The following is a 13,328-nucleotide window of genomic DNA, read 5'->3' as shown; positions in this document are numbered from 1 at the left end:
TCGGCTGCTGGGAATGACTTTTCATCTCATTTTTTCAGGGACCCTGTTCACATCACTGACTTGGCAATGTGACTTCTGGAAGTTAGGAAAACTGCTATTTCACAAAAAATTCAATTTCAACTGTTGGTTTTAAGCCTGATCTTTTTTTTTTTTTTCCAAAAAACTGGGGTTTTGGTTATGAAGAAGAATCTGTTGAAAATTATGGTAGCTGGGATAATGGATGACGTCTTTGGGGAAAATGCTGTCACAATTTTGAGTCATGAGCATCAGGTTGAATACTTTAAAACTTATTGTATTCCTTGTTTTTATCATGATTTTTAGGTGAGAACCAAACCTAAGAGGTTTTTAAAGTTTAGTGAAGGCACTAATGTAAATCCTACCATTTGGTCATGTTTTGGTTTTATATGTTCTTTCATTCAGAATTTCTGGAATTCAGGTTTAGTACATTCTTTTGTTTCAGATCTTCTGGAAAACAGGTTTTTATCTCTTTTTTTCGATTCAGATCTTCTGGAATGCAGGCTGTCAGATGGTTGCTCTGAACTTCCAGACCCCAGACCTGGCCATTCAGCTGAACCAGGGCAAGTTTGAGTACAATGGCAACTGTGGGTAAGGTTTGCCCAAAGTATTTAATGTTATTTTAATAAAATATCCATATATTCATAGAAAATGTAAAATTGAATTATAGTATAAATTATAACTGCTTGCAGATCTCAAACTTTTTTTTTTTTGTGATATGACTGTTTTGAGAAATGTAGTTTATCAGTTTTGTTTAAATTAAGGGAGTATGTACCATGTGTGTAGAAGCTTGACAAACTTTTTTTTGCCAATTTAAAAATGATTTGTTTTATAAATCATTCAAACAAAAAAGAATTGTTAAAGCAAAGCATTTGAATTCGTTATAAAGGACCTTTCTTTGAACATGGATTTTATTTAAATATATCATTGTATTTGTAATTATTTTGTTGTTACACACATACACACACACACACACACACACACACACACACACACACACACACACACTGTAATATAAGTAGACCCTACTGACAGATCATCTTGTAAAAGAAATAGACTTTAGAATTTAATGGATCATTTTGAAAATCAACTGAAAGGGGAAAAATGTTTAAAAATTTATATTTACTTTCAGTTATCTCTTAAAGCCAGATTTCATGCGACGTCCAGACAGAACATTTGATCCATTTTCAGAAAGTCCTGTTGATGGAGTGATAGCTGCACACTGCTCAGTTACAGTAAGTTAATCTTGAAATAAATTCTTTTAGAACGTGGCTCTCTCAATCTCCTAAAATCAATGCATTAGCTTTGATGAGTTAACTGGGAGAATTAATGTTTGCTGTGGAACTTGCCAAGGTGATGGTATAAAGATTCCATTAAAATGTCCCATTTTTCTCAGGTGATATCTGGACAGTTCTTATCAGACAGGAAGATAGGGACGTATGTAGAAGTGGACATGTATGGGCTTCCCACAGACACAATAAGGAAAGAGTACAGGACAAGGGTTGTACCTAATAATGGACTGAATCCAGTCTATAATGAAGAGCCGTTTGTGTTCAGAAAAGTAAGTAAAAATAATTTTAAGAACAGAAAAAAAAGCATGATTTCTGTACATGATGAAGTTGCTTATATTCAGAAAAAAAAAAAAAAAAAAAAAAAACAATTGCATTTGTATGTCCAGTGTGAAATTATTGAATTGGGAATAATACAATAAAAGTTCAGAAGACAAAATTGGTGCTTAAGAACTTATAAACATATTAAAAACTAAAATATGTTAAATTATTCTAAGATATATTGGATGTAAGTAGTATTAAAATAAATATTAGAATTAAATCTTGTTCTGGATTAGAGAAAAATGCTGAAAACAGAGTTTGGGATTTTTTAGGGAAGGAAAAATTAGAAAAATTGTTACAGAATTATTAAAGTATTGTTGAAGAAAAAAAAGGGGGTAAATTCTTTAAGGAAAGGAATAGGTGGTGTAGAGGGGAAAAGTATTGCGAAATGTTCTTTTTTTAGCACTGGCAGTATGCTATCTTGTAGGGTACATGCGTGGGATCAAAGCAAAGATGGATGTAAAAATAACTGTTTTTCAAGAATAAACCACATAATTACATGACATAGTGTTGTGAACCAAGATATCCTTAGTTAGATAGAGCCTGTGCATATTTTCTCATACCACTGGGTAATACCAAGTAGCGTATTGTTTCCGAAGAAACTTGAGTCTATTATATTATGCTATTCTGCAGGGAATCTTTGCAATGGAGATTATGTTGTTTGAATGCTATGGTAAAGTATTGTAAACCACTTGTATCAGGAACGATGAAACCCACTCCTTTTTTTAGCTTCTTTATGAAAGACTGCATTCCAAGTTATTTCTGAATCAGATTGTGATTTATGAACACCACCTATGTACATTGTGGTCAACTACCAGAACGGGTGTTTCTTCTGCGGCTGAGATGCTCATATTATATGGATCTATTACATTGTATATCTGCCTCTCTATACACTAGTGTGGAACAAAGGCCTGTGACATTATTCTGCCTGCAGGCATCATTTTGCCTTTTAACACTGTTCATTGCTAGTCTTTCTAGTTCTTATCGGATGTAATTTTCTCCATTTATTTTTGACTTTGTGTTCCATCAACAGGATGTTGTAATTGCCTTGCCAAGGAAGGTTTTCATCAGTTTGTTTGAAATAAGTGGACAAGATATGTAAGAAAAGTTTTGGACAATTTTTGATGACATTTTTAGCATAGACATTTATTCAGGAGAGAAAGAAGTGATTTCAATTAATCTGGGTCTCCTGCTAATGTTCTTAAAATGATTTTATTGCCTTAATTCTGAACTGGAGATCTGTGCTCTTGGAATAGTCTAGTTTACTGTGAAATGTTTCTGTGGAAGCAGTGACAGATTTCAAGCATGTTCTGCTTAGAATTGCCAAAGGATATTCTTAAAGTGCACTGTACTTCTGTGATAATGGAAATAGGTGACCTGATTTTGATTTTTCTAGCTTGATTTTAGAAGCCTTTCATTAGCAGGTCAAAATCTGGAGGTGCCCTTATTTCCTGACAGTTTAAATCATGAAAAAAAGGTTTTAAAAGAAGATTGCAAGCAAGTTAAGCTAGTAAAACGCAAATAAGTGTGGTGTTCAGGTCTCATGAATACCCATCTTGTGATGCTTTCTGTACTTTAAACCTAGGTGAAAGTTGTCCAGTACAACTTCACTACAGCCTGTAAGGTTTAATTTTTTTCTTTTTTTTTTTCTTCTTTAGGTTGTTCTTCCAGAATTGGCTATACTAAGAATAGCAGTGTTTGAGGAGACTGGAAAACTGATAGGTCAGAGAATTCTGCCTCTGGATGGGTTGCAGGCAGGTAAGAAAAAGAATAGGCCATATAACACTGAAAAACAAAAAACTGAAATCAGTTTTTTGAGTCTTGATTATTTGCAACTAAATTCGTTACTTTATGTAAGCTAGAGTAGTATCGAGTTGATTTCTCTTTACCCCTCCAAATGTCATATCTCAAATGTTATTTTTTCCCACCTGATGTTTTTTCCAAGTCTATAACAGACCTCCCCTCTTAATTATGAAAAAATATCTTGTTCATACTTTGTAGCTAGATTTCTTTTAATTACTTCCTATATATAGTGCTGTGCAGGGAATCTTGATGTTTTTGTTTGTAATAACGAGAAGCGAGATTATTGTAATAAGCCAGACAATATACAAATGAGTTTTCTAGGTAAATTTTTCAGTATTGGCCAGTCCAAAAACTTTTAAGCCTTCTTGCATTTTTCTGTTTAAATGTTGAACTATAAAAAAATGAAATATCAGTATTTGCATCTTAGTTGTAATTTGTTATACAACTTGCTTTTGATACAGAATACTCCCTTAATTCCCTATTTTCCATAAACTAAGTTGAAAACCAAGATACGCTTTTTTCCTTTCAGGATACAGACATGTGTCACTGAGAACAGAAGGCAATTTCCCACTTTCTCTCCCCACTGTGTTCTGCAGGTTTATACTGAAGACATATGTACCTGAGGGATTTGGAGGTAACTGCTGCCTATAGAGGGCAGCTCTGTGCAGAGCAAGATAGTCCATTTGAAGCCATGAAAACACTTAGGAAAATTAAATTAAAGGAATTGAATGCATATGGATATTTGTTTCAATAATTTGAAAACTTGGCAACACCGTTGTAATTGTTTATTTGTAGTGTTACATATATGTCATAAAAAGTTAGATGAAACAAAATGATCCAGACCCTTCAATGAAGAGTTTAAACATCATAGGTCATTGGCAGAAATGTTTAGTCTCTTTGGAAATGAATTACCTTTTTTTTTTTTTTTTTTTTTTACAATCTATACAAAACGGGCCTATTTCACCATACATGTAATGTTTAATCTTCAGAATTTGTGGACAGACTAGCAGCCCCTATGCAGTTTCAGTCAGAGGAAGAGAAGCGTGCCAAGCAGTTACAGGACATGGGGATTGACGAAAAAGACATTAGTGATGTTCCAGGACCTACATCTGTCGCTAAAACTCGGGCTAAAGAAGTGGAGAAAGCCAGCAGACCTGAGGAGACGAAGCGCCAGAACAGCGCGCCCCCTTCCTCTCCAATCATGCCTCAGCCTTCCTTATCATTCAGTGCATCTAAGAAAGGACTACAGGAAGAAAAGAAAAGTGAGTTTTTCAAGGTGCAGGATCAGAAGCTCTGTCTATAGGGCTGTAACATATATATATATATATATATATATATATATATATATATATATATATATATATATATATATATATATATATATATCAGAGAATAATGTCAATACACCATGAAAAAGTGCTCTACCCATGGTGGCGGACTGTGGGGAGCTGGTATAGAAAATCAAGGATACGAATTAAATGGAGAGAAAAGTCTAATTTATTTGTATCCTTGATTATATATATATATATATATATATATATATTTTTTTTTTTTTTTTTTTTTTTTTTTTTTTCGTGGAAGGGGGCGTCAATTTTCTTATAATTCTGTTTCACGTCTAAATTTGTTCTATAAAGAAAATTTTCATAGTAATTGTCCTGAAAGTTCATTATTAAATTGTTTGTAAATATATTTACCATTAAAGTATCTTGTGTACTTTTCAGATCTTGGTTTTGAGCCCATTACAACTGATTCATTGCGCCAGGAAAAGGCGTATGTAAAACTACTGAAGAAGGAGCAAAAAGAACTAGAAATGCTTAAGAAAAAGCATCAAAAAGACAAAAGTATCATGCAAAAACAACACTGTACTGTTGTAGATAAACTGATAGCTAACCAAACAAAGGAAAAAGTTGCTCAGGAAAGGGTGCTGGAGAAGGCCATTAAAAAGAAAGGGTATGTAGAGCATAATGATAATAATAATAATAATAAGTAAATTATATATGTTAGTACATGCACACATATTATTTTGTTAGAAGAAGGATAAACAAAGGGAACAATTGAATATGGAGTAAATACATTGTAATGTTGACTTATTTGCAGCACACTGCATTTGTATGCCTACATGATATTTGTTCTGTGTGTTTTTCTGGTATTACATTCCTTATCTGCTACATGTGATAATGGGTAGATGTATGTATAGTGTAACCATAATGTTGCCTACCCAACATATAGATACAAAATATTTCGAATAGCTATTCCCATTTCTGTTCATTTTTTAAAAATATGAACAAAAGTCATGAATAAAACATCTTTAAAATGTGTCTTCAGCTTGGTTTAAATACAATTCCTGTGCTTCTTTTCTCTTTATTATATACATTGGCAGCTTTTTCCACCCTACCAGTGCAGCAATACAGAATGCTGTGTCACCATGTTTCTAACCTAAATTTGGGAGTTTCCAGTAAAAGTTTGTCACCAGACCTCAGGGTTCTATGGGGGTTATGATGTTAAGTCGATCTGCTGAGAAGAAGGTAGAACTATTCACAGTAGACTGGCTGAAGTCTTTGCTAAAGAGACACAAAATATTTAGCTATAATAAATTGTATGTCCAATAAAAAAGATAAAAAACTGCATACAGTTAATCGCCTTCTTTTATACTTGACCAGGGAAAATGAATGTGATGATCTCAAACAGATGACTGAGGGCCGAGTGCAAACTCTAGTGAGCACACATAAGGCACAAGTGCGTGAGGTTGTGATGGAGCAGACACGGGAGTGGTCAGACATGGTGTTACGGCACGTGCAGGAAGAACACGAGCTGAGGAAGAACCACATCGTGGAGCAGTGCGATCTGCTGAAGAGACTGATGGAGGAGGTCCAGGAGGGCCAGATGAAAGAACTGGAGGCGAGGCAGGAAAGGGAAACCAAAGAATTAAAGTCCAACCAAGCCAAGCAGTCCATGGAAGGGACACAGAATTTACAAAAGGACAAATCTATCAAGAATAAAGCTGAGAAAGAAAGGTAAGAACATTGCTTTTTTAAGAAAATAGTAAATGATTTAATCTTTTAGATTTCATTTTCATTTGTAATATCTGTCCTGTAAGCAGTAAGGATTTTGAGAGATCTGTGGTATACAAGTGATAAAGTGTATATATAAAAGAACTACTATATTGAATAAAAAAGCACTTTTTATGAGAGGTTCTTGTAGGTTATATATGAGATTATATGGCAAATTATGTGTTGAATTATAAAGAACATGTATGATAATACTTTTTACACCCAATAAAATTACCTATTTGCACAATTATTACACGATTAATTTGATATGTAGAATATTATCTTTAGAAGCTATTACCTATCTTATTACAATTCTTGCATATTCATCAATATTAGGAGGATACGAGAGCAAAATGACATCAACATGAAGAAATTCTACGATGAGAGAAAGCGCCTCGCCATGCTCCACTCACGGCAGGTAGACCAGGTGAAGAAGATCCATGCCCAGCAGATTGAACAGCTTATTAAAGATAATGACAAGGTATAGAAATACCAACAAATCTGATGTCAAGTTAACAAAACTTGACACTCAGGACTTGGAATTGTGAGAGTATTATTAAAGAACTTTCGGCCATTACTTCCAACCTTGTTCAACTTTGATTAATTTTTTTATGACATAATTTTATGAAAGGAACTGGAGAAGTTCTGCTCTCTGACTGTATGCTGTCATACTGGTACCTGTTTTGTTTTGCTTTTGTTTCAATAATTTTGGGTTGCTGGAAATATCAGTGTTGTGTTATATAAGAGACCCAGATCTGAGCTCATTTCTTCAGCAAAAAAGCCAAGCATATGCTAGCATTCTTTCACCTGGTCAGTAAAAAAAATTAAAGAATAAAAAAGTCACTTTGATATTCATTGATTCAAGAATTTGTTTTAATTTAATTTTCTTAATCTTAGTCCACAAAAGGTGATAGAATTAAGTTTATTATTTAATTGGTGCAATTTTTCCCCTTTCAAAGAGAGAAATAAAAGAAATTGATATAACACATTCTGTACACTGTTTCTGATAAATTTTGTAATCATATATTTAGGAAAAAGAAATGGCAGAAATGGTGTATGAAGAGGCAAAAATGGCTTCCAGGCCTGAAACAGTTTGCTAAAGCAACACTGATACTGTCTGCCAACAAGGAGATGTGAATCTAGTCTTCAGTCATTACAGAGGAAAACAGTTCGGTTTGAAAGTGAAAGCAACATGAAGCCTGTGTATATCTGCCAGTCTGAAGAACAACAACTCACAGAATGAACAGAACCATGGTTCATTATTTAAGAGAAAAATTTTAGTGCTGAAATGACATCAAGATGACATATGTGACTCTCTGTGAGAAAAAAAAAAAAAGAGGACCAACCTTCTCCGTAAGGTTGTCCCTCTCTGCTTGAGAAACGTGACACAGTGCCTGTTATCTCACAAACACTTGCTTTCATGAAAGGTGACAGTTGTATTTCTGTGGTCTGCTGCAATGACAAGATGGTGACAGCTGCTTCTTATATACCTCAGCGTCCATCCATGACAGGACTGTCCCAAATCTTGTGGAGGAGAATGTCTGGGCTTCAGACCCAAGAATGGGATTGTCTTGGATGCATCAGCTATTTGTTCCAGGGAGGTTTTATTCTGGGATGCTGCTTTCAGACTCAGGAAGGGATTTTTAATAGGCTGAATTTTTTTTATTACAGAGGGTGTCATTTTGGGTTGTGTTTTTGGCCTTAAACATACCCTGTCTCGTACGCTCTCTGGCCCTGGAGAAGTAGCGTACTAGGTCAATTATGGTCTGTTTGGCAAGAGGATATATGGATTTGCTTGACAAAGATGCATTTAGCTCTATGGGATAAAATGGTGTAGTTTACTTTCACTCTCAGAAAGACCACTGATGTTGGTGGGCATGAAAAAGGATGGATAGCCTATGCTTACAAAGTGCTGTACAATCAGACTTGTAGATTTAACTGTATCTTGGCTGGGACTTGTATGGTAGATGTAGATCTAGAGTGACTAGCAGTGGTCTGACATGTGTCGTACTGAACACAAGCAGGGAGATCGCTCTTGTATATATACATGTATGATATTATGGCCAGTCAATAATGTTTTACACTGTTCTGGTACTTTACACTACTGGTACTTCACAGTGGAAATGATAATTTGTGTCAATTTTGTTTTTTTATTTGTGGTGGATGGGAAAAACAGTCTGTTCCATATTTCTGCCATTCTTTGTAGTAAATGGGAGGGCCCAGTGTTAGCAACTAAGTCTGTTGGTTGTACTTTATCTTTCCATGCAGACATTTTTTTGTGGTTCATGGGATTTTTGTTTATTGTTACACCGTTTGCTCTTCACTGATATGGGTATGGGGTATGAAGTATGAGGGAATGAAATAAAGTGAAAAAAATAAGACACTGAAATCCAAGTAACAAATTTAACAAATCCTCTCATGCTGTACAGAAAATTAAGAAAATGAAAAAAATTTGTTGAAGTTATTGTTATTATTGAGAATAACCTACAGTTGGAAATGATTCTTTTTTTTTTTCAATATCAGTATTGTAAAGTTTGTCACTTTTCCACATGAGTGTACATTTCTTTCTTCATTTTTTTTCTTTCAGTAAGAACTCTCATTTGTTTAAACATCAAACGCTAGGACATTCACCCACCCTGACTGCAGAGACTATATGACATGGACCCACCCATCCACCCCATCCCCAAATTGCATATTTGTTGGCTTTGGTGTACGTATGAAATAGTCTTAAGTGTTTTTTTCAAGTGTTACCATTGCTGTTGCCTCATGAGGACATCAATATCAACAAAAATGTAACACACTCCACATAAATATGTTGCAATTGCTAGATATAACAGCGAATGCAGACTCAAACTTGCCAGCTGGTCTTGTGTGGGAGAGAAGATCCCATTTTTATCAGTTGTCAGTACATTTACCTTCCAAATTATAGAAATGGTAAGATCTTGGAAAAATTCATATGTATTTATATACTTCAGGGCAAAAGTGATGTTTTTTTAGTTATGATGGTTGAGTTTTATAATTTGGTAGGTGCATATATAGCTGACACGCGAATGTCTTGGGATACCTTGTCAATTCTCACTGATAAGCTTTATTAAATGCAATGGCTAGATGAAGCCTGGTGCATGTTTGTTATAGTCAGTCCCACTCAGGACTGCCATGAAATGGTGACCAACTCTAAGTCGCAACTTATAGAGATTTTCTATAAAAATTTTAGGACCCAAGTGTAAATTTTCTTACAAGGTTTAGGGTTTAAGGATATATGTGAATACATATATAAATATATATTATGTATGTGTGTATATTTTCAATTGTGTAATCTGTGAAATATTTTCTCAGTTATTAGCTCTTTCAGATTTTGAATGTTTTTAATAATCTACTAGTGGTGAATTTTACACGTGTTCATGATTTTTCAATGTGTCATGCACATGTGTTTCCTGTTTACTTGTGCGTAGCATGTTGTTATATACTGTCGTTGTTGCATGTGGACTCCTGTGGAAGCATGCATTCTACTGTAACTGTTCTGTGATCTTTCTAGCACTGTTAATGTTCTTATAAATGGTTAAGATAAATGGGGCATATATATATATATATAGATATATTTTTTTTCTTTTTGACATTGGTAACTTGGGGTGAATTTCTGCAATTTTATCCATCAAGTCATGAGCGATATTCACCTTCCTACTAAGAAACTGTTGCCTGAATCCTGTGTCTTTTTTAAAAAATAAAACACAAGCTGCTAAATTGAATTGCTTTTGAAATGATTGCATTGGAATACTGTTTTTGAATTGGTGAATAAATCAGTGTTTTAATGTCCTTACTAAGATATGAATTGTTAGAACTATCCTGTAAGTAGTGCCAGAACCTATATCATGCTTTGATATGTGTGCTGCATAGTATGTGGTATTATTTAAGAATTTTGAAGTGAAAGCAAAGAACTGTTTACTGTTTCAAATTTTAATTTTACACAGATTTTAGTTCAGATCTGTAAATTGTGATAAAGGAACTGATGTTTTCCATTGGCATTTGCAGTTAACAAACTGGCATAGCAAGAAATAAACACATAATTGAGGGGGTTTATTTCTTGATACTTCTGATTTTGTTTTGATTGCCAAACTGCTTTTTCAACTGTTTTTATTAACTTTTCACGTATTCCTGCTTTCAGTGTGCCCAAGGATCTTGTTTTTCTTTTATACAAGTACATGGTTTTCTATTTTATAGCTACTCCATTTGTTTTATTGAATAAATTTCAACTTTGTTTATTTTAGATGAATTATTTTTTACAGATATGAACTAAAGAACTCTAGAGATGAATTCATTTTTTATCAGTATGTAATAGAATTCATAAAAGGTGGGTAATAAACCAAAGCTGTCATTGTCATACTAAGTTGTACTTGAAAGATTTTATTATTATTATTTCCTGTATTTGAGTACCTGAGCTGGTTTCACAAAATTATTTTAGCCAGAAAATTGATCTAAACTGATAGGCCTAAATTTTAGTCTAGTTTGATCCAAGATATGTCACTGATAGTCCAATTCAATGAAAAACTGAGTCTATTGTAGACCAAGCTAGGTACAGCTCTTGATTGGATTGCTATGGTCTTATCTTGAACTGAAAAAAAAGCATAAAATTTTGTTTAAAAGTTTAGACCAATTTCTAAGACTAAAGTCTCTTGTGCCACTGGCCCCTGAACCAAGAATATTGGTAGATGAAACTTTCATGTAATTTTGATATAAAGCATACAAGTTTTAGGGCAGTGTTATATATATAATGCAAAATGAGTATATATTAGTCAAAAATTGATTGCTAATCTTATCTTGAGTGTACAGATCATCATTTATGAAACTTTTTATAAACATTTTGCTTGTTCTGTATATGTTCAGTTGTGAATATTTATAATGATAATGCTGAATGGGATCTAGCAGAACTTTTGTCATGCACTTAATGATTGGTTAGCTGATATAGTTTGCTTGCAATTGTAATTTTCATCTTCGGCACAAGTGAGGTGTATTTGTTGTTGTTTTATTTATTTAGTTATTTCAGTTAGTGTGGACTGCAGGGGGGACACTGATACGAGATAGAAATGATTCCATTCACTTAAGTCCCATCAAGTAAATTTTCAGCTAGACTCCTATACATCGGTAATTATTTGGACCTGACTAGATTGTTGTGACCGTGTAGATGTTATGAAGAAGCCTCATTTCTGCTGACTAATCACGTAGATCTGTGTATTTGCTGCTGAATAGATGGACGGTGCAGGTGCACAAAATGAACCGTTTCACTTTTCATTTCAATTCAATAAAATCATTTGGAATTATAACTGTTTGTTTATGTTATTTTTTTTGTTAGTTTTAACCTTTAAAAAACTTTGAAAGAGCAAGATGAAGGACATAAGGATTTGTGTTTTCAAGTGTGTAGTCAGAGAAATATTTTCCTAATTTTTAGCTCATTTAGATTTTTTGGAACACATAATAAACGATTAACTCTACCAACCTGCCAAATGTCATCCAGATCCATGGTACTGATTTTGAGGTTGGGGGGGGGGGGAACCAATCTGTCAAAGAATCACAGATGTTTACTACAGTTTGATATACTGTGCTGGGGAATGCTTACAGAAAATTATCAGATTGTTTATCTGTTTATTTATTTATCATCTCCAGAATGAAGGCCATTTTCCAGGCTACCTCAACCTCTATCCATATCCCACGGATGCAACGCTTTGTATGCAATGTGTGTGCAATCACAAACCAGTTATTGTTATTATTACTATAATTATTATTATTGTAACTTCTACTACTGCTACTACTGTAATTGCTTTATTGAAGGGTACATTAATTTTATCAAATTAATTTTCATATACCCGTTAATATGTAACACAATCGACTACTTTTTGGGTGTGATTGAAGCCAGAGTGTGTTGGGTGTGATTGCAGGCCAGAATGTGATTGCGTCTTGCCGCACACAACTCGCCGTGCAGTCTCACCTACTGCATTCAAACTGGATACAGCTGAAAACTGAAAACTACATGCTGACCAACTTCGTGATGATTTACGGTCTTGAGTAAGGTATACGTTATTATATATCTGTTAAGTATTTTGAAGAGTAATGTGTTACGTGACAGTTCTATCGAAACCAAGGACGGAGTTGGGGATGACCATAGCACGAAATTCAGGCGTTAGCACTCCTAATTTACGGTTTCGGATGGTCTATTATTGGCTATCAATAACCGTAAATTAGAGTGCTAACGCATGTATTTCGTGCTAGGGTGATCATGGTGGGCCCACCCTTCTCCTAAAAACAGTGAAAAGAACGAAACGAGATTTTTTTTAAAAAAAAGCCAATTTTCTTCTAATTCAATGAAATTGCCCTATCTAACTATTTCATATTTGTCGAGCGAGCAAGAAAATAATAGTACAAAACTGGATCCATCAGTGAGCACAACTTCATGTACTTTATGTAATTACTGGCCACAACTTCATGTACTTCATGTAATTACTGGCTTATGGCCTTCGCCAAGGAAGGTTTGTTCTTGCCTTTGGTGAGGCAGATATTAAAAACTAACTAAAATTTTATAGGCGGATTTTGATAACATATTTTCAGGATGATTTAGAAATTGGCCAACTTGGGATTGATTAATAAGTTAATTGATAAATTCATAAGTTACTATAAGTTACTATAAGTAATTGGCTCGCGCTGCCAGTATTTACGCGGCGGGATATTCAGGGCACAGACCGTGATCATAAGATAGCGCAAATAGAAAATAGAAATTAGAAAATAGACATTGCATGTGAATGAAGCCTTAGTATATTTTGATTTACAGATATGTAACTTATTCTGATTATGAAATTTATTA

The 13,328-nt window shown here is 34.2% G+C and overlaps 1 protein-coding gene across 12 annotated transcripts in view; it reads left to right on the top strand.

Moving 5' to 3' along the window:
• Positions 1-11,796, top strand: part of LOC106161296 (1-phosphatidylinositol 4,5-bisphosphate phosphodiesterase beta-4) — a 74,048-nt gene extending 62,252 nt beyond the window's left edge. For all 12 annotated transcript variants that reach the window (XM_087003637.1, XM_087003632.1, XM_087003640.1 and 9 more), the window contains 10 exons: positions 503-606; positions 1,148-1,250; positions 1,412-1,576; positions 3,284-3,383; positions 3,958-4,062; positions 4,418-4,690; positions 5,150-5,378; positions 6,089-6,442; positions 6,815-6,959; positions 7,510-11,796. In XM_087003637.1, coding sequence (XP_086859763.1) covers positions 503-606; positions 1,148-1,250; positions 1,412-1,576; positions 3,284-3,383; positions 3,958-4,062; positions 4,418-4,690; positions 5,150-5,378; positions 6,089-6,442; positions 6,815-6,959; positions 7,510-7,578 — 1,647 coding nt within the window. In that variant the 3' untranslated portion in view covers positions 7,579-11,796. The remainder of the gene's footprint in view (positions 1-502; positions 607-1,147; positions 1,251-1,411; positions 1,577-3,283; positions 3,384-3,957; positions 4,063-4,417; positions 4,691-5,149; positions 5,379-6,088; positions 6,443-6,814; positions 6,960-7,509) is intronic.
• The last annotated feature ends 1,532 nt before the right edge of the window (positions 11,797-13,328 follow it).

This window comes from Lingula anatina, chromosome 2 (assembly GCF_051362555.1).
Source record: "Lingula anatina isolate TDL-2025a chromosome 2, LinAna3.0, whole genome shotgun sequence".
Classification (NCBI taxonomy): Eukaryota; Metazoa; Brachiopoda; class Lingulata; order Lingulida; family Lingulidae; genus Lingula; species Lingula anatina.
The sequence above is the reverse complement of the archived record's forward strand: the minus strand, read 5'-3'. Positions and strand labels throughout refer to the sequence as shown.